The sequence below is a fragment of the Capra hircus genome, chromosome 2, assembly GCF_001704415.2.
Source record: "Capra hircus breed San Clemente chromosome 2, ASM170441v1, whole genome shotgun sequence".
NCBI lineage: Eukaryota > Metazoa > Chordata > Mammalia > Artiodactyla > Bovidae > Capra > Capra hircus.
This window is the reverse complement of record NC_030809.1, coordinates 114,545,055-114,567,226: the sequence shown is the minus strand read 5'-3', so window position 1 is coordinate 114,567,226 and position 22,172 is coordinate 114,545,055. Positions and strand designations below refer to the sequence as shown.

Genomic DNA, 22,172 nt, shown 5'->3' with positions numbered 1-22,172 from the left:
TAGTAATATATCAGGGTTGGTTTCTTAGTTTTGATAAATGTGCCACAATAATATGAGAACATTAGGGGAAACAAACTGAGTAAGGAGTGTATAGGAACTCTGTGTACAATTTTTGCAACTTTTCTGTAAATTAAAAGTTTTCCAAAACAAAAATTTTATTCAAAACAGTGACGAAAAAGGTCTACGTGAAAAACTCAAAAGTTGCTTGTGAACCATAGAATAGAGCTTTCAAATATTTATCAAGTGTGTAGCATACCATGTCTAAATTTGTGCTCCAGCTTGTTTCAAAAAAGATTGGAGGAATTAAAGTTCCATATAATATTTGTTATAGTAATAAAAGCAATTATAATGATACTAACGTTTTTAAACTTAGTCACTGTGCTACGAAGCTTATGTGGGTTATGTTATTTAATCCTGCACCAGTCATGAAATTGATGCTGCTGGCCTCATTTTACACATGCACAATCAAATATACATTATTGAATCCCTCTCAGTCACAGAACCTGTGAACACTGGAGGTAAGTGTGAACCCAAGCCTACTTTTGTGTTATGTTTATAGCAAAATATCCCAAAATAGAATGTTTAGCCTTCAAGGTATATTTCAGTAGGGGTCTTTGTATATGTGTCTTTTTCAGTGAACATTAAAAGTTTTTCTTTTTTCTTAATTACAAAAGTATCACTGAGAACACTGACAAAGTAAAATCTAGAGAGGATGTCTGTTAACATTTGGTGCATTTCCTAAGTTCTTCCCCCCTTTTATTTTTCAAACAAAATTGGGATCATACCGCATGTATTAATGTGTATTCTATTTGTATGCCGATGACATTATATAGTATTATCCTATACATTTATACAGTGTAGCACTATACTATATTACATAGTATCTTATACATTATATAGTATGACATGCTGTGTGTTAATTGAAAACATGAGTTTGAGTTCCTATATAGTGTTCTGTTGCCAGAATATGTCCCCAAATCTATTTACCTATTCCTCTTTTATGGCCTAAAAATTAATTATTATGGCCTAAAAAAATCACAACATTGTGATGAATATTCTGTATAACCCCTTATGTACATCTCCCTAATTCCTCAAAATACATTTTTAGAAACCAAATTATCGGATCAAAAGGTATACACATTTTTAAGGCTCCTCATACATTTTTTCGTATTTTTGAAAACTAAAACAATTTTTTAGTTTCACTAATAACTTTATTTTTCTCATCATGAACACTTCATTCCTATGTATTAATAACTTTTTTGGCATATATTTGTTCTCTGAGATACTTAAAATAGTCTAATCTATGTTATAGTAATACCTTATAACTGTTACTGGCCAAGTGATAACTGGGCCAAGGTCAGCATCATCCGTTTGTTAAATCTTGCTTGGACTAGGAATGGTTATGGTCTCTCTCTAGATTCAAATAGTAATTTCCTAGGAAATCAAAAATTCTATTAAGCGTTGATTTTAGAAGCACCAATCCTGATGGTGGTAGTACAAATTATTTTTTGTCACTAGTTAACAACATTCTTCCAGATTTAAATTTTAGCTTTAAAATACTTAATGGACTTAAATTTCAAATAGGTTTTTAAAATTGTAAAAAATTGTATATTTTGTTGATAATGTTATTTCAGAGAGACCTAAAGAAATCAGTGCAAAATTTTTAACTGCTGGCTCTTTCTAGTAAATTTTTTTATGTCCCAGTCTCTGTTAGGTATTTCATAGATTGACTTGATAATTTCATTTAGTTTAACATGATGTTCCATTGAATTTGGTAAAAGAGACGAAGTTGAGATAATTTAGTGAAAGAGTCTTTTAACATTGAAATTCTTACATTTTATTGATAATTGCTTTTGGTGATGCTCTCATTGAAAATTTTTTCTTTGGTGAAATATTAATACATTATAACTAATTTTTAAAGGAGATTAAGATTTCATTTTATTTACTCTGAAGTTCCAATGAAAGTGTGGGAGAGTGTGTGTATGTGTGTGTGTGATCAGTAACTCCCTGGTGTTAAATTAGAGTACTTAAATTCGTGAAAGAAGTAGTAAAATGGGCTATTGGCCTAATGACCTTATAATTTAATACCTATCAGTATTTTAAATTAGGAATAATCATCTATATCATGGATATAAATGCATGTGTTAAATGCAGAATGATTGATTTAAGTTAATTCTGATAAGAGTGTTCACACTTTGGAAACACAAATTCCTCCCAATATCTGAGCTTAAATTAATTTTTTATGGAAGCAACTATTTCACCCCCTCCTATATTTGTCAGGTTACCCTTACTTTTTAACCTTGTAAGAGATTGTTGGCCTATTCTGACTTTCTTGACTGCCTTTCCCATTGTTTATTCAGCTGTGTGTTCAAAGTCTTTCTGATTTAACAAAACACTGCACATGTATAACATTTTCATTGGAGTAGTGCTCACAATTGCCTAGAAGAAAGAAATTGTATTAATTCAATATATTATTACTAGCAGTATCATTATTTTTCTACAAAACTTATTTTTAGAATAAACCTTTTAATTTGTCTGGAAAAACAGTTCAAATAGATTCTTGCAAAAATATTAGCTTGTAGTAGCTGTTTTGTATTTGTTGAAAAAATAATGCATTTTACATATATGTGTCTTTTCCTGGTGACTGCCTTTTGACACTGTTTTAAGTTTCTCGTTAGAGGTAAATAAGTCTTCTCAGATGATAGGCAAGGTTATAGATATAGATAATATCTGTATCATGATATAGATCCATGATAAATTGATACTTGTATAAAGTACCAATTTCAGTGTATTTTACTCATGTATAAAAATATTATATGATTAACAACTCCTTTATAAATAGCATTTAGATAAACTTGATCTCTGTGTTCTCTTTGAAACTTTGTGAATTCATATTCCTGGCATTTCTCCTTTTACTATTCATATGATCTTAAATGTATTTTAGGGTCCTTTACCTGCTATTTTTCACTTAGAATCAATCTTGTTGGTATTTTCACATATTTTGTACAAAACATAGTGTAATTTATTGTATATGTAGTTGCTTGATTTGAATATTTGTGTTCAAACCAGTAACTAAGCACAGGATACCGTTGGGATAAAATACCTAGGAGATAACTTTCTAAGCTTGTCTGTTAATTATGTTGACTTTGCTGTTTTAAAATCTAAGACCTCTACTAAAATGCATTTATTTGCAAATGTTTAATGATTGCCTTCAGTGGAGAAGCCACATTGTTGGGTTCTTTGGAACATAAAGTGAATCTTGCTTTAAGATGCTTGTAAGACATCAAAACTGTAATGCAAAGTAAAAAGCAATGAAGTAGTGCTGGTAAATGCTATCACTGTGTTTATTCTCCAAAAGCTTCATATTGGAAACTCTTATCAAAGGATGACTATTTTTTATTTTTCCAAATTTGGAAAGGATTCTTATACATAATAACAGAGCAGTAGGAAAATAGCACTTGCGTAGGGCAGAGCTAGATTATGATTGCTCAATGATTGTTTCAATTGTAAATGAGTAAGTCAAGGGATAAAGTTACTCTTTGCACCTATATGCTCATCTTCAGTGGGAATATAAACAGGTTATAAAGAGGGGACATATTAATAATTTTCCACTGGTGTACAGTAACTTAAAAACAATATAACCAAATTAAATTAACGCTTAATTCACCTTTAGGAACAATCTATGGTTTGATGGTTTTTGTTTCTTTTAGATTGGGCTTAAAGATTCAGTTCTTTACTTGTAAGGAGATCATTCTTTCAGTTAGCATTTATTGACTACTTACTATATGTTAAATTTAGGGAAACTGAAATAGTAGGAGCTCAGTCTACTTGAAATATGAAAACATCAATAAAATATTGCTAGGTGCTATAAACATATACTGTGCAGAGCAAAATCAGATATAAATGACAGGGATTAACTTTTTACAGTGGGCTTGTGGGCTGGACTAAGGATGATACAGGTCACACTTTTAATATTGAGGAAAGAAAGCATAATAGATAGAAATATTTCTTTCTTTTACATTGTTTTAAGGTTAACCCTAAAGCTGCTATCATTAGTTGCATGAGAGGATTTACGTACTGAGTTGAATAGGGAATGGTAAGACCACAGAATAAGGAATCCATTTTTTGGTGGTTTGGAAAAACCATGTTCATTATTTTAACATCCCATTTTTAAGGATATAGCCTAGAGAGTGAGTATAGATCTCTTAATTTGACATCTTATAATTATTTCTTTGAAATTAAAAAGTGCGTGCTCTATATTTCAGTTGTAAATGTTGCTAAAGATAAGGAGCATCTTCATAAAGATTGATATCCAGACACAGGAGATATTTAAACAATGTATTTATTATATTGTAATCGTAAATGTCACCTTTAGCATGTAGGACCTATCAAAGTTAAGTGTAGCTTTAGAAATAATTTTGCTTCATTTTTTTTATATGAGTATGATAAAAAATGGAAAACCACTTTATTCTAAGTTAAATTTTTTATTTTAAAATGAATTGCTTTATTGTATTCGCTGCTATTTCTTTGCTGGATTATAATCAAGGCATTCTTTTTTTATGTGGTAACATAAAGCACCTGATTTACTTCTTAATTTGTCCAGGAGTAATATTTTTATAAGAAAGTTCTCATTTTAAAAGTGGTAAGTAACCTGAAATCTAAGTAAAATAACAATACTTTCTTCAAAAGTCATTATTCCATGGAGTATATATTTCTACTATGATATGGCAAAAATTAACAGTGATCTATTTTTAGTGTCCAAATGAAATTTATGTAAAGTTTCTTTGCCTCAGGTTTTTTTTTAAATGCTCTCAAATGAGTTACATGACCTAGTATTATCATTATTGCTCATTCTTGGGTAATGAGTTTCTCTATGATTGAGACCTAGTATGTTTATCTATACTAACAGTAGATTCTTTATTGTTAACAAACTGCTATGTCTTTGTTAATGGTGGTTTTACATGTTGTTGTGGAAATGAAAATTTCCTTATCATTTAACTTCTTTGATCAAATTGAAAATCTTAACTATATTTTAAAACTTTTTGCCACAGCGTTTTACCAACGAGGATCATTTGGCTGTCCATAAACATAAACATGAGATGACACTGAAATTTGGTCCAGCACGTAATGACAGTGTCATTGTGGCTGGTTAGTATATGCTTTTATTAATAGTTTATATACATATTTCACCTGGAATGTGCACAATTTTTGTGTATTCTCTGTAAATAATATAGTCTGGTGATATTCCAATAGCTTCATTTACAATAAATGTTGGCAACATGTATTTTACCCATTACATTTTCATGTTTCCTTCTGACCATTCATTTCACTTTTTTGTATAGTTTTCGAATATAGACTTCAATATCATTTTTTGTGGAAGTTAATTAGGATCTGGGAGCATTCATACCATTTCCAGAATTTACATTTAACTGATAATTCAATTAACATGATGTTTAGTCATTGTTTCTTTTAGCTGTTTACATCTGCTTTACAGTGCTATGTAAAGCTAGAAAATGATCAGGCTCCTCCTGTTGGAGAAAGCAGTTAGCAGACTTGTTCATTAGGATTTTGTTTATGTTTCTGTTTGGACTAAACATCTGTGTTAATAAACGGGGCTTAAATTCAATCAATGCTTTTTATTTTTGGATGTTGCTCCTATGAACATACTGTATCACCTAAATGGATGATTATCTTCCAGTATGTGAAGAGAGAAGCCCAGTGCATGCACTGATTTATTGTCCTTCCATGCTGTCAGCTACTTCTTTTTTGGGTATTTATAGATGCATACCTCTCTGTATATGTATACACATAGAAGTATTGTGATAAAATGATTTTATATAAAATTTAATATATAAATTTCAGCGCTTTTGTCATAACCACAGTCATATATTACAAATATTCAAATTAATGTTTTAATTTTTTTCTCTTGTAAAGCTTAGGTTATACTATTTGTAAGTCTAGAGTTATACCTAAATACTGAATATTATTAATACTTTAAATTATTACCCAGCTTGAAATCAAATTATCTCTCTTAAGCATTGTATATGATAATGAGGAAAAAAGATAATTCTTATTATTCAGTATCAAGATTTTTGTCTTGAAAAAACTGGAGGTAACAGATAATTCACCAAAAAACAATTTGTTTAGGAAAAATGTAGGGGAACACTCAGCACATCTTCATTTCTATAAGTAAAAGGAAGCAGGTAAGAGTGTGGTATGTATTTCTTTAAAATACCGTGTATCAGATATTGAGAGAGAAAACCAAAAATGCAAACAAAATAACTACAGCCTGGAAGTTTCACTCCCCTGGGCATGAAGGTCTTTCCTTCTCTGGAACTTCTTGCCTTAGAGCCATCTCTCTCTCTCTAACCTTTAACTCAAAAATATTTTGAGATTGGTTTCTAGAACTTACTTTCCTATCTGTTTACATTTAATGTGCTGGAAAAGTAGAACACATCTAAACATAGCACTTGACTTTTTTTCTTTAACTAAATATATTTGAGTAGTATAGCGTAACTGTGTAAATATAGTGCATGATGCGTGTGATATATATTTGATGATCAATAGCCAAAAACCATATGCATGTTTAAACAATTGTGCCTGTGTTGACTTTTTTCTTTCCAAGCCTGATCATTACAGTAATTGCTGATAAAACATGATTTTTGCATATGTATTTTATTTTTAAGACTCCTCTCCCTTTAATTGGAGAAGGCAATGGCACCCACTCCAGTACTCTTGCCTGGAAAATCCCATGGACGGTGGAGCCTGGTGGGCTGCAGTCCATGGGGTTGCGAAGAGTCGGACACGACTGAGCGATTTCACTTTGACTTTTCACTTTCATGTATTGGAGAAGGAAATGGCAACCCACTCCAGTATTCTTGCCTAGAGAATCCCAGGGATGGGGGAGCCTGGTGGGCTGCTGTCTCGGGTCGCACAGAGTCGGACACGACTGAAGCAACTTAAGAGCAGCAGCAGCTCCCTTTAATACAAAATAGGAACCTTCTCTTAGGCATAGACAAATCTTTTGAGCATGAACAGAAGAGTCAAATTTAGGTTCAGTTTACTATTGCAATCATGATGGATGGACCTAGGTTTGATACAAGAATGCTGGGCCCTTATTATAATACCATTTTGTATGTCTTTCGGGGAGTATAGGTTATGTACATTGCAGACTATTAGGTAAAAAGATGACAAAAAGTCCTTCAGTAAGTTTGATACTACTACTACTGTCTGAGGTAGGCCTATATTATATCTAATGTGTATAACAAATAGATAATTTTAGTGTAAAATATTTATATGTAGTAAACACATTAATACTCTGTGTATACGTTGGGTTGAGGGTGATGATACAACAGTAAGTGATGCCCACTCTAGGGATCCAGTAATTAACAAATACATATTTTAATTTCACAGAAGGTTTTATGAGTATTATATCTTAAACCAGGAGTCAGTCTTATGCTTTTATTTAGTTTAAGCTAGATCCTTGATGTAACTTATAAAGTTGATGCCCTAAAGTATATAAAATGTGAATAGAATTGAATGTGCTATTAATCATAATCAGTGTGAGCAAACAGCCTTGAAAATAATAAAACTAAACAAGCAAAATTCATAACTTAGCTGTTTTTCATTCAGTGTAGACCTTACCTAGCTATTGTTTTGTAATTGATATGTGCTCACGTGTACACCCAGTTTGTGTTTTAGCGCAACACTGTTTTATCTTAAGCCTGCTTTCATAATAGATTATGAACACTAGTGGAAGGGCCAAGTTAAAGCAAATATACATGTTCTTGTCTTAGTTTTCCCCAAATTGCATGTGTTTTAAGTATTTGTAAGTTTTAATAGTGTAAATTTTTAAAAAAATTTGTGTTAGATAATGATAATAGTTTATCTCTGAATAGAGGATGCTTATGTCCCTCTATCAGAACATGTGGAATAAGGAACAAGAAGGAATTCTTTTCATACTTTTATTGTTCATAAAGTTGGAGGAAATACCTTAAACTGCAACAAGAACTTAACCAAATTTTGTTTGCTTTAAAGGAAGAGGTCTTTCCAAAGAGAATTAACAGCTGACTGAACCAGTCCTGCTAATTCATTAATTTACTTGCTAAAATACTTTAGAGTCCAGTATGATACTTAAATCTGTGTAATTACTTATTGACATTTATTTCAGATCAGACCCCAACACCAACAAGATTCTTGAAAAACTGTGAAGAAGTGGGTTTGTTTAATGAGTTGGCAAGTCCATTTGAGAATGAGTTCAAGAAAGCCTCGGAAGATGACATTAAAAAAGTATGTTATCAGCCATGAAATTAAGAGTGCTTCTGACAGAACAGTTTTCACTTGTTGCTTTCTTATTTTAGATATACTGATTGGCTGTTTTTAAACTCCTAACACTTTGTTTAATTTGCATTTTTAGATGCCTCTAGATTTATCTCCTCTTGCAACACCCATCATAAGAAGCAAAATTGAGGAGCCGTCTGTTGTAGAAACAACTCACCAGGATAGTCCTTTACCTCACCCAGAGTCTACTACCAGTGATGAGAAGGTTAGAAGTTTGTTTTTACAGAAGAAACTCAAAGTGGAAAAAAAAATCAGCATTCTCAGTGAAGTCTAATATTTGATCTAGATAAAATTTTAATATAATATGCATTAATCAGCATCAGGTTGTACTTGCCTTACATGTGAAACCCTGTGAATACTAAGAAATTTTAGGGAAAGAAGATAATTTGTTTATCTATATTTTTTTATGACAAATTGTTGGAGAGAATAGTAGTAGTCATTTAACATAAACCTGTTATTTTTTTAGAGGATACATAAATTTATAAATTTAATTTCTCTGGGTTTTGCTTTTTTTTTTTGCTACTTTTGTACAGTGACAGCTTAATTAAGAACCTTTGCAACTAAAAATTGTTTGAACAAAGGTTATATAGACTTTTAAAAGGTTAAAGGAATAGCTACTTACTTCAGCAGTGATCTTTGGTAATAGCAACTAATAGTATGACGATGACACTGTCTTACTTGGTATAGTCTTTTTGTAGTAATTTAGTGCCTCATTCCTAGATCTGACTACTTTGGTACCAGGGACCAACTGGGGTATATTATGTGCTGAGTTACCATTATTACAGATATTTCTCAATTAATGTTCATTCATTAGCACATCTACTAAACACATTTATTTGGAGGCATCGGGCACAATAAAAGGCAATGACCGTGTTCTTTTGTAGGTTATGTTACTCTTAAATCATAGCCTAACTAATGGACTTTTGCCATGGCAGAGGAGCTAGAAGTAAGGCAGGAAAGGTAACTATTCATTGATGCCTAGGAATAAATGCTTTGACCATTAGGTGTTTTGTATTTTTTTATTTACTTATAATAAAAGTACATTCTCATTATTAAAAAACTTTAAGAATCCAGAAAAATATAAGAAAGAAATTACCTTTTACCCCATAACTGAGCTGTAAGAATTACTAATATTTAGAAACATTTTTCCTAGATATATGCATAACCTTTATACATAGAAATATACATATATATATTGGGCTTCTGTAGTGGCTCAGATAATAATGAATCTGCCTGCAGTGCAAGAAACCCGAATTCAATCCCTGGGTTGGGAAGATCACCTGGAGGAAGGAGTGACTACCCACTGGAGGATTCTTGCCTGAAGAATTCCATGGACAGAGAGGAGTCTGGCAGGCTACAGTCCATGAGGTTGCAAAGAGCTGCCTAACACTTTCACACATATACAAGTGAATAGTTACATAGAAGTATAAAGGGATAAAAAGATAAATATCAAGAAGAATCATAGTTTACTTTTTTATATCATGTTTTAGACAGTCAGCATTAATGAAGATTTTCCCATGCCATTAGAAAATTTTCCAAAGTCATTATTTTTAATGGTTGCACTTTATTTTGTCATTATCATAATGTATTTACAGATGTTGAATGTAAATATTGTTTCCACATTACACAGTTATAAGAAATGCTGTTAAATCTTTGATATAAATATCTTTTACCTAGAGAATATTCCAGTCCCTTCACAGTCAACAGTTTTTTCCTGCTGGTTGCTGCTTTAGCCCTCTTAGGGGCACTTCTTCTTCCTGCATTCTTCAGTCATTAGCTCACACTGGGCAGGGCATAGTTATTGGAATAGTTGTAAGAAGTAAATTCTGAGCCCCCTTCTTTCTCAATTTTTTCCTTCTTAAATGCTCTCATCCAGACCTGTAACTTTAAAAACCATCTACCTGGTTTCCAAATTTGTATCAACCCAGATATTCCCCAGATTTCCATATTCATATGCAGCTCTTGTCTTGACATTTCCCTTTATGTGTCATGTTAAATGTAGTATGTCTAAATTAGAGCCCTTCACCCCCCCCCCCAATCTTCTTCGTCTCAGTAAATTTCCTCTCCATCCACCTAGTTGCTCTGGCAAAAATAAAGAATACTTAATTCCCTCTTTTTCTTCTCAATGAAACCAGTAGCATATCTTACCAAACCTACTTCCTGAATATATCCTTAATTTATCTCTTTCATCTTCACTGTCACAACTGTAGTCCAAATCATCTTTTACTTGGATTATTGTTACCTTCTAATAATTGTTAATAATTATTTGTTAATATATTGTTCAGTTAATAAAACTTTTAACAATTAGCAGGACTTTCTACTTCCATCTCCAACCTATTTTTCATTAGCTGTATATTTTTCTTAATTGGTGGCTTTGTTTTTCTTTTTTAAATTCTTTTTAATTGAAATGTAACAAACATGCAGAAAGTGTCCAAACACAAGCATATACAGAATACTTAGATTTACGTAGATGTATATCTGAATATATATGTTTGTGAGTGAAAGTCACTCACCAGAATACTGGAGTGGGTAGCTGTTCCCCTCCAGGGAATCTTCCCAACCCAGGGATCAAACCCAGGTCTCTTGCATTGCGGGTGGATTCTTTACCAGCTGAGCCACCAGGGAAGCTAGACTGTATATTTTTAATATGTCACTTCCGTGCTTAAAATCCTTCAGTGGTTTGCCTTTGCATTTAAGGTAATTCACACTTCTCCGTAAGCCATCATTGATTTAGACTTGTATGCTTATCCGACCTCACCTCATTCCTTTCCTATGATAGTGTTCATCAGATATTCTAAGCTTTTTCCTCCCTCAAAGACATTGCTCTTGGTATTGCTTCCTTCTCCCTAGAATGCGCTCCTCATCTTTTCAGTACCAGTTCAAATGCCATTTTTCAAAGAAGCTCACTTTACCTCACTATGCTATCTAAAGTAGCCAACTCCAACTTTCCCTCAGTTAATCTCTCATGATTTATTGATATTATGTTATACTGTTAGTCTGTAAGACATTACTGTCTAAAATTTTCTGGTTTGTTTTACTTGTTTACTGTCTCTTTTCCTCCTAGTCCTTCAGGGCATGTTGTAATTTCTCAAACTTGTCAAGTAAACGAAGTTCCAATAGTACTAGTTTATCTTTCTTCCTGTGTAGCTTAATAAAATTGTGAGAATAAATGGCAGTATAAAGGCAAATTCAAGGAACATGGTGGACCAATTTTTATACTAGTTATGGAGTTCTGGATAATCTGTTTTCTAATCTGTAAATTGGGGAAAAGACCATCTGTAAGGTTCTGTGTTTTTCTTTACTTTGGAAAGATCTTACTACAATAGTTTAGTTTTACATTCAAGGTATTAATATTACTTCACCTTTTGATACTGAGAAATTATTGGTAATGTAGAGATAGTTACCTGAAATTGGCAAACATTTGTATTACTTTAAAAAAATTTTAACATTTTTATTATTGAATTGATATCAACTATAAAAGAGTCTCCTGGACCTACTTCTTCTTTATACAATATAATGATGGAGTAGGACAAGGAAGTCCCATCTGGATTTTAAGTTCTGTACTTCCATGAGAATGGAATTGTAGTTTTATTTTTTACTAGAATTCTCATGGAGTTATATAACCAAGTTGCCCAGCCTAAGTTATTTCTAGATAGATGGTAAAACAAGTTGTACTGAAAAAAACCACTCAGATGTTTTTTAAATTAAAATATTAACACTGCATTTGAAACAATTTTCTCATAATTAACTTTAAATAAATATTAATATATTTGGGGGTGATACTAAGTACTAAGTTTGTGGGGTTTTTTTAAGACGTGTCATTCTGTTCATTAAGGTACATGAATTGACTTGGATTTTTAAATTTCATTGTTTCTCCATCTCATTATTAAATAGGAAGTACCATTGGCACAAACTGCACAGCCTACATCAGCTATCGTTCGTCCAGCATCTTTACAAGTTCCCAATGTGCTGCTTACAAGTTCTGACTCAAGTGTCATTATTCAGCAGGCAGTACCTTCACCAACGTCAAGTACTGTAATCACCCAGGCACCGTCCTCCAACAGGCCAATTGTGTAAGTGATTTGGGCCAGTCATTGAATTTTCTGAATTGTTAAGTTTTTGTTTTCATGGTTTTCCTAAGACATTTAATTATTCTAATTATGGCCTTAGTTTTGTGTGTGTGTTAATCATTTTTGCATGCTTTTATTTTTTGAAAAAATACTTGGGTAATTTTTTTTTTAATATGAATGTTTTCTAACACATTAGAAAACATATACAGAGCTTAATTTTAAAGACAACACAGATTGTGATTTTAAGATGGTCTCTTATTTTCATGCTATTTTACACAAAACACATAAGATTATCTTTATCACTAGATAACATTTCTTTCAGGGCTTCCCTGGTGGCTCAGATGGTAAAGAATGTGCCTGCACTGTGGGAGACCCGGCTTTGATCCCTGGGTCAGGAAGATCCCCTGGAGAAGGGAATGGCTACCCACTCCAGTATTCTTGCCTGGAGGAATCCCATGGACAGTGGAGCCTGGCAGGCTATTGCCCATGGTGTTGCAAAGAGTAAGACTCAGCTGAGCGGCTGACACAAAACATTTCTTTCAGTTTTTACAGGGAGCTCTCAAGAGCTTTCTGATAAGAATTTCTCTCAGTTAATATATTGCAGTTTGTTCTCTAAGTAAATTCATAGCTTTCCCCATTTTTTTTCCTTTTTTCCTACACTGCTTGCATACATTGTGCATTTAAGATGCAATTAAAACTAATTAAATTTTACAGTGTGCTTTGCAGTGGTTCAGAAATGTTGGTTTAATTACTTGAGCAGCACATATACACCGTGTATGATTTTTTGTGGGTATTTTGTTCATTTTATAAGAAATGGTATCAAGTTTGTATCTGTTACATGGGCATTTTCCTTGGGCTGGACCTCTTGTTCTTTTTTTTTCTTCCAGTTTTATTGAGATATACAGTGAACGTTTAGGGCTTCCCAAGTGGCGCTAGTGGTAGAGAACCCACCTGCCAGTGCAGGAGACATAAGAGATGCTGGTTCGATCCTTGGGCCAGGAAGATCCTCTGGAGAAGGAAGTGGAAACCCACTCCAGGATTCTTGCCTGGAAAATTCCATGGACAGAGGAGCCTGGCAAGCAGCTGTAGTCCATGGGGTTGCAAAGAGTCAGACATGACTGAGCACACCACACACATACACATTACGTCCCTAGTACTTATGTGTCTTCCAACTATAAGTTAGTATCTTCTGACCACCTTTGTTACCATACAGGGATGATATTACATTATTAATGATTATATTCTTCACACTGCGAATTCATTCCTGTGACTCATTTACTTTGCAACTGGAAGTTTGTACCTCTTAATTTCTCTCATCCCTCCATTCCCTTCCCTCTGGCAACCACCTGTCTGTTCTCTGTTTCTCTTCTGTGTTGTTTATTAATTTTTTAGATGTCTCCAGAAAATTTATTTTTAAATTATAATAGTAAAAATACTTTTATATTTTTTAGACATCATTGATACAGATTTCTTTTTTCTAATTGCCCTTCTTTTGTTTTCCTTAGTCCTGTACCTGGCCCATTTCCTCTTCTGTTACATCTTCCTAATGGACAAACCATGCCTGTTGCGATTCCTGCATCAATCACAAGTTCTAATGTGCATGTTCCAGCTGCAGTCCCAGTAAGTTTTTAGACTATTTAATATTTTCTTTATAGAAAACTGATCTTTATAATCAGAAAATACACTTGGGGCTGCTTGATTAGTTTATGAAACTGAATTCAACAAAATACTTAGTGTTAAGTAATATTTACTCATTGATATTTACTGTGATAGCATAAATCTTTCAAGGCAAACATAACTGGATAAATAACATTTTTCAATCCTCGAAATCTTAATTGTTTTCCTTTTATTTTTAGTATTAAGAACTAATTCCTAAGGTTCAAGAGGGAGAGGACTTATGTATACCTATGACTGATTTATGTTGCTGTTTGGCAGAAACCAGCAAAATTCTGTAAAGCAATTATCCTTCAATTAAAAAATAAATTAAAAGTAAACGTAAGGTTGAATTTTTTTAAAAAAACTAATTCCTTATTCAACCCATTTCAATTTGCTAGATTTGTAGAATTCAAATATTAACCTAGGGGACTTCCCTGGTGGTGCAGTGGCTAAGACTCTGCGCTCACATACAGTGGGCCCGAGTTCAATCCCTGGTTAGGGAACTAGATCCCACGTGCCTCAACAAAGATCAAAGATTCCATGTACTGCAACCAAGACCCAGCACAGCCAAACAAATAAAAATAAATGTATTAAAAAAAATATTAATATAGATCTCTGTTTTGTAAGAAGATATTTATACTGGAACATTTATCAGGTAACTATGTTATTTTGATTATTAGAGAAATTGTTTATAAAAGCATTCTGAACTTCTATGGTCATGTTGGGTTTATGGAATTCCTTTGCTGTCCCAAGCATGTGAAAATCTAAATGGTCTACTAGAATGGACAGTAGGTAGTTCCCATTTTTCCTAATGAGAAGATCAAAAAGAAGTTTTTTGAGGGGCATGTTAATTATATAAATGTTGAAAGACATAGTAGTTAAATATCTACTTATACTATTCAGTAACTTAGTATTTAAAGGCACATTCTTTGGAATAATATAAATAATGCTTTTTTCTATTCTCACATTACATAAAATAACAGAATCTTCAAATGTGTCTTTAATATTCAAGTTTTTGTCATTAGAACCACTTTTTAAGGAACCTCACAAAGTTTTCCAAAACACATTATTTTCATCCTCATCTAAATAATTTCAGTGTAACACTTTTTGAATCTACTATGATAATCCTGGAAATCTTACATTAAGTCCTAATACTCAAAAATACAGTCTCTTTTCTTCACCTTGTAGATAGATATTTCTGGTCAGTACAATATAATCATTTATTGTATAGTTTTTAAAAATTATTTTTAAAATCCTCCTTACACTTTTGGTGAGATTATATCCTCAGAACACTTTTGGTGAGATTATATTCTCGTGAATATTAACTAAAATTAATATTAAATACTTACTTTATTAACTAAAGTGACCTTTCTAAGTATCCAAAATTAGCATTGATTGTAATATTTCAGATATTTCCACAAAATCAAGGTAATGTGTTGTCTTCAAATGCAACTTTGTAGTTCAAAATGCATTATTTGAGAGTTTTATAAGGACTCAAATATAAGGTGACTACTCTCTCTTTTCTCCGGATATTTTTTATGGGGAAACATTCTTGTGTCTGGGTTTATATGGTATCCTGTTAAATGTAACTGCAGTGAGAGAAACTGAAATGAAAAAGAGATATACTTCAGTATACAATAACTAATCATTCAGTGTTGATATTACGTTCTTTTAAAAGAAGGCAAAAGACAATGGAAAATCTGTTAAGTAGTACTATTAGTGAAATTACTAGAGGTGATCAGGTTCTCCTTTGTCATTATGCTTTATTTAATGTATTAAAGAACTTTCATGTATATATTTTATAAATTTTATATGTATATATTTTAGAAAAGCATAGTTCATATGTATATATTTTAGAAAAGCAAAGTTCATTTTTGAAATTACTTTTTATGCCTAGTTATACAAGTTTTAACATTCTTTCTCATTCAAAATGGGGGTGTGACAGATCTGTGAGAAATTTTGCATCACTCTGAATATTATTCATTTCTATAAGAAGGAATTATTAAAAAAGTAAATTATGAAAATTGAAGATTAAAAATGAATGTCTCAGAAAAATTGACAATTTTTGAAGGATAAATCAGGATTAAGATCATTAAGGGTTCAGATACATTTTTCTGATTCTGCAGTCTCAAATAATTTTATCAATGATTATATTTATATTAACAATATAAATAGTAATATATTGGGTTGGCCAAAAAGTTCATTCAGTCCCTCCCCATAAGATGGCTCTAGTGGCACTCAGTTGTCTTTAATTTCATTTGAAACAATTTTGTTAGATTGTATTGTGACAGCTGTCATATCAGTGTAAAAAAAATTGTAATCAGTGAATTATTTATAGCCATTTTAATATTGAAGATGAAAGAAAAAGCAACATTTTCAACACATATATGCTTTATTATTTCAAGAAAGGTAAAAACGCAATTGAAATGCAAAGAAAAAAAAAAGACTTGTGTAGTAAATGAAGAAGGTGCTGTGTCTGATACGTGTCAAAAGTGGTTTGTGAAGTTCGTGCTGAAGATTTCTTGCTGGACGATGCCCCATGGTTGGGTAGTCCTGTTGAAATTGATAGTGATCAAATCAAGGCATTAATTAAGAACACTCAATCTTATATCATGAGTTTGATAGCTGACATACTCAAAATATCCAAATCAAGCACTGAAAATCATTTGTACCAGCTTGATTAATCATCACTTTGATATTTGGGTTCCATGTAAGTGAAGTGAAAAAAACCTTCTTGACTGTTATTTCTACATGTGATTAGAAAGGTAATGAAACCATTCCATTTTTTAAACAAATTATAATGGGAACCTAGAATAGTTCTTTGCTCAAAAAGATAAAAAAGTTTTGGGAAGACAGAATCATTAACTTGTCTGAAAAATGGCAGAGGGTAGTGGAACAAAACAGTGAATATGTTGTTCAGTACAATTCTTGATGAAAATGAAAAATGTGTCTTATTTTTACTTTAAAAACAGAAGGAACTTTTTGGCCAACACAATATATACTTTCTGTTAATGTATAATATATTGTCATATACATTTTAATATATACTTATTATGTAAGTTATAGCAGCCATTTTGCAAATAAAGTACAAATCTCATTTTGAATATATTCTCTAGTAATTATTTTTCAATATCTTCTGATAGCTTGTTCGACCAGTCACCATGGTGCCTAGTGTTCCAGGAATTCCAGGTCCTTCCTCTCCTCAACCAGTGCAGTCAGAAGCAAAAATGGTAGGCAAGATTTTGTTTGTTCTGTACATATCTTGACCCTGTTTTGAATTAGCTTTTTCAGTTAAAGCCCACTTCAGATGTACAATTTAGATCAAATTTTATAAATTTGTGGGTTGTATTACATTATAGGGGCACCAGAAAGTTTGGAAAAGGAAAGTTTTAATTAGCATAGTGATAGGGTACTAGTACTTGAAAGCAAATAAATCGATTGGGAGTAAAGTTCTAGTTTTTATCATTGGTTTGTCTGATGTTTGATGTGGCTTTTTAGGCAAACTCCTCCTGCTGGAGGCTAGGGATATTGCAGCTGAAACTAGAAGTAATGAAGGCAGCGCTGACATAATGAATGACTTTAAACAGTCATACAAATGAATAGAACAGTATTAAAAAATTCTGAAATAGTGTACAGTATATATAAAGGAAAACCATATTTTTGACTTATGTTTCAGGCACTAAGAAATCAGTGTTAAGGGGTAAACTATAGAGTAGGAAGCAGAAGACATTTTCATTTTACTCATAATTCTTCTGTTCACTACCCTCAAACAAGCCACTTTAATTTTTCTGAGACTCATTTTCCTCATCTGTAAAATAAAGGGATTAAACTTTGATTCCTGGGGTCTTTCTTAGCCTCAAATCTTTCTCACTTGCTTATCATCTTAGTAGATGACCTGAAGCTGCTGCTATGAGTGGGAGGATCAGTGGGGTAATTTTCTTTTAAATCAAAATAATTCTCCCTTCTATAATTTAATGCACTTTAGAGCTAATTTTTAACTAAAATCAATCAATAGTTGTTAGACACCTATTATTTGTTTCAGTTATATGCTAGGCACTACACTGACATTATAAATTTTTACCCATAAAAACCATTATGTATTATTGTAAGGCTTTAAATTTTTTACTGCTATTCTCCATTAATGCAAATAATCAGTCTGAATTTGGCATGTGAGAACTTTTTTTTAAACAGTAAAACTTATATACTGTCTGAATAAATAATAGTTGGTTGAAGAGTATTAAAATTAGCTGGTTATTGATGATAGTGAAAAAACTTGAAAATCCAAGAGGAGAATTTTTCATGTGACACCATGTTTAGGTCAAAGCCATGGAACTAACTAAGATGAATCTTTTTCACCTGATAGCAGGCCTTCACTGGGAATGTGTTTTACACTTCCTACTTAATGTAACTAGTATAATGAAAAATTGAATTAGCGAGAACTGTGTAGAAGAGAATAGAAGTTAGAGATCCTGTTGTTGTTCTCTGCATCTCAGAATACTTTTACATATTCAGTGGACTTTTCCCTCCACAGTTTGTAAAGAACAGATCAGATTTAAAGAAATACTTTTGGCTATAAGATAGAAACTAGTAAGCTTCCCTGAATAACTGAATAAATTTGAGAAATTTAATTAGTAAGAATAAAAATACTTTGTATGCTTGTACACTGAAAAGTACCAAAGCTGTATTTCACATGTTTATGTATGAAACACAGTGATAGGTTGAAGGCCCCCCAAATTGCATGGGGAGTCACAAATTGCGTCACTTAAATTTAACAGTCCAATTAAATTTCTTAGTAAAATATTGCTAACATATAAAATAGCCATATTTAGGTGATTACCTGTTTAAATTGGGATAGTAAATAAGATTGTCCTATTTTTTAATTAAATAAAAAGATTCAGAAATTAGCCTCCCCCCTCCTTTTTTTTAAGCTTTTTGTTATGGAAGATTTCAAGTATTACATACAAAGTAAATAAGATTCTGTAATGAATCCCCATGTACTCATCACCCAGCTTCAATTGTTAGCAGTGTAACTGTTGTTCTTCCTCAGACCACTCCTTACCCTCACTGAATTATTTTTTAATAAGCCTTTCTTAAATGTAAAATTTACATAGATTGAAACGGACCAATTTAAACTGTGCAATTTGAGTGCATTCATGTAACTCACCTCTATTATGGTACAGAACGTTAACATCTACCCATGTTTCTTTATGTCCCTTCCCTCAGTCCATCTCCCCCAGCTGTTAATATTTATCAACAGCAATGTAAATAAAATCAATATATACTCTTGCGTTTAGCTAAGTATATGTCTGTGAAACTTATCCATGTTGTTGTGTGTATTGTAGTTTCTTTCTGTTGCTGAGTAGTTTGCTGTGAGTATACCACAATTTCTTTATCCATTCTTCTGTTGGTAGAACTTTGATTGGTTTGGTTTGCTTGTTTCTAAACTTGAATTAAAATGTCAGTGTCATTGATTTTCTTATTTTATTAAGCATCGGGGGGCTAAAAAGATTTACTAAATAAATAATTGTATAATTCTAATGGGAGAAAGTTGAGACTAGGTTCATATCCTAGTGCACAGAGGTTTTTTAATGATCAGATAAATAAATGATCATGGGATTGGATTCTTTTCTCTGTCAGTGATAGAACTCTGAATTCCATTCTCTCCAAATGAATGGTCCCCAGCTCACATCCCCTAGATTCATGTTACATGTTAAATAATTTTTCTGACTTTTTACCAGTCTGAAGCCCCCCAGCAAACATTATAATTTCTTCTTTCACTGCTTCAATTGGATTTTGCTTTGTTGTTTTCAACTCTGAAAATATTTAAACATCCTCCCTGTTTGATTTTGCATCTCTGTTAAGGATTTATTTGACCTTTGTGGTCACAGTCTGTTAATGTTAAATAGTACAACAATAGTAACTCTGCTAAAATGTGGTTAAAAAATAATGTATGAGAAATGGCACCATTGGAACACAGAACAATAAGTAGTACACTATAGCTGAAGAGAAACTTATTTGTATCCTAAGATAGCCAAGGATGCTTTTGCGGTGGCCTGGTTTTCATGTGCCCAGTGCTTACTGGAAGATTTATAGGCATTGTGTTTGTTACAAATATTTAAAGAAGATCTTTCTTTTTTTATGAAGAAATTCTTTCAGGACAAGTTGTGCTTGTTTTGTTTTTTTAAGAACTTTAAGTCTTTGGAAAAGTAAAAACTTAGTTTAAGTAAAAATGTATGGGGGGGTCCACAAATAAAAGATTACCTAGTATTTTTTAATACTCTAGGAAAATTCCTGGGATCTACTGTTTTCTACAAAATTTCACTGGCTCTCACCAAATGTAGATATAGTTTAGGGGTTTTGTTTGTCATTAAGCACATTAAACCATAGATATTTGCTACCTGTGTTACTCTTCTAAAAAAAAAATAAATTTCCTATGTAATATTTGTAATCAAAAAGTAACTCATCTGAATAAGAAAATGTTAACCATCCAGGAATTTCATTTAAGAAGATTTAGTTCAGTATTTAAGTTGTATTCCCCAGAATCATTTCTTTAAGACTTGTGTGACAAACTGAGAGATATCTTTGCACGCAGTGGGTAGCTGGTAGGTCTTCTGCAGGGGGTTTCTACTGAGAGCTGACAGAGGGCATCTTGGCAAATGTTCAGAAACCTACATTAACTTAGTTGGGCCCTGCATGGAGTCTCATGTTCAGCAGAATTCTTCTGACCTCCCTCTGCATGCCAAGCTAATCAGCAAACACCAAATGAGCCCACTCCAACAAAACAGACTCTCTCCCAACCTACTTCATTTTCATATGTTCTCTGGGGGTGGGGAGCAAGATTTCACAAGGACTGATGATGCTGCAAAGACCACAATAATGATAATTAACTTGCTGAATTTAGAAGATTATGCTGTTAATTAGTTGCAAAATAAAGATAAGTAATAGAGCAGCAGATGGTAGGATAACACCCAGGAGAAGGAGGGTTATTACTCTGATGAGCTTTTGTGGTGCTTATGAAATATGGATCTGACTTTTTCATAAATTGTTTCTAGAGAACATTGTGTTTTTCTTTGAACTATGATCGAGTAATTTATTCCTACCAGGTACTGACAGATGTGATAAAAATTTGCTTTCATGGGTATGACATATAACATAGAATTTGAATAACATTATTTTTAGCAGATTGCCTCTGAAGATGGATCTCAGATTGGTCAGCACAACAAGACTATATTCACTTTTTTTTTCCCCTACATTTACTCTTTAATTAACACAGTCTTTAAGACAAAAAGTTTTCAACATAGTAGCTGAATTTTACAACACTAAAATTTAACTCTAACATTAAAGCACTAGTCTGCTTAGAAAATAGTAATAAAGATTTTTGCTTTCTTTCCTTTAGTTTAAAATTAAAATTATGCTAGCTTTTATTGTACATACATATTAGAGAATATAGACTTTTTAAATCTTATATAATTTCTCTGAGTACTTAATCTTCATTTACTTATATTAGATTTCTCTATTGATAGAATTTTGATCCAGTAATGGACAGACCAGTGTCTGATACTCTTAATGGTTACTAAAATATACTTAGAATACTTAATGTGAGGACTTCCCTGGTGGTCCAGTGCCAAAGACTCTGTACCCCTAATGCAGTGGGCTGGGGTTTGATCTCTGGTCAGGGAACTAGATTCCACATGCTGCAACTAAGACCCAGCACAGCTAAATAAATAAATATTTTTTTTAAAAAAGAATACTTAATGTGAGACAAAAGCTCTAGTTTGAAAAACCTTTTGTTTAAAATATGTTTGTTCAGTGAACCAGGAGTCAACAGACAGAATTTCTGGTCCTGGATCTGCTTCTAACTTGCTCTGTGATCCTAGGAAATAACTTCACTCTTGGGGCCTTAATTTCTTTATCTATAAGATGGTAATTGGACTAGTTGAGTAGCTCCAAAATTCTGTTGTAAAATAAATATCTATCATATTTATAGATGTTTTCATTAATTTGGGGGACCAAATTACCCTTCTTTAAAATGTCTCAACATATATGTGGGTGGATTGTAGATATCCTTACATTAGTTGTAAAACGTATATGAATCACCGTTTAAAC

General features: G+C 32.4%; 1 protein-coding gene across 1 annotated transcript in view; it reads left to right on the top strand.

Moving 5' to 3' along the window:
- The window catches only part of ATF2 (activating transcription factor 2), a 79,722-nt gene that overhangs the window by 30,545 nt on the left and 27,005 nt on the right, over positions 1–22,172 (top strand). The window contains 6 exon segments of the mRNA XM_005675937.3: positions 5,052–5,148; positions 8,171–8,289; positions 8,417–8,545; positions 12,235–12,413; positions 13,916–14,030; positions 17,210–17,296. Coding sequence (XP_005675994.2) covers positions 5,052–5,148; positions 8,171–8,289; positions 8,417–8,545; positions 12,235–12,413; positions 13,916–14,030; positions 17,210–17,296 — 726 coding nt within the window.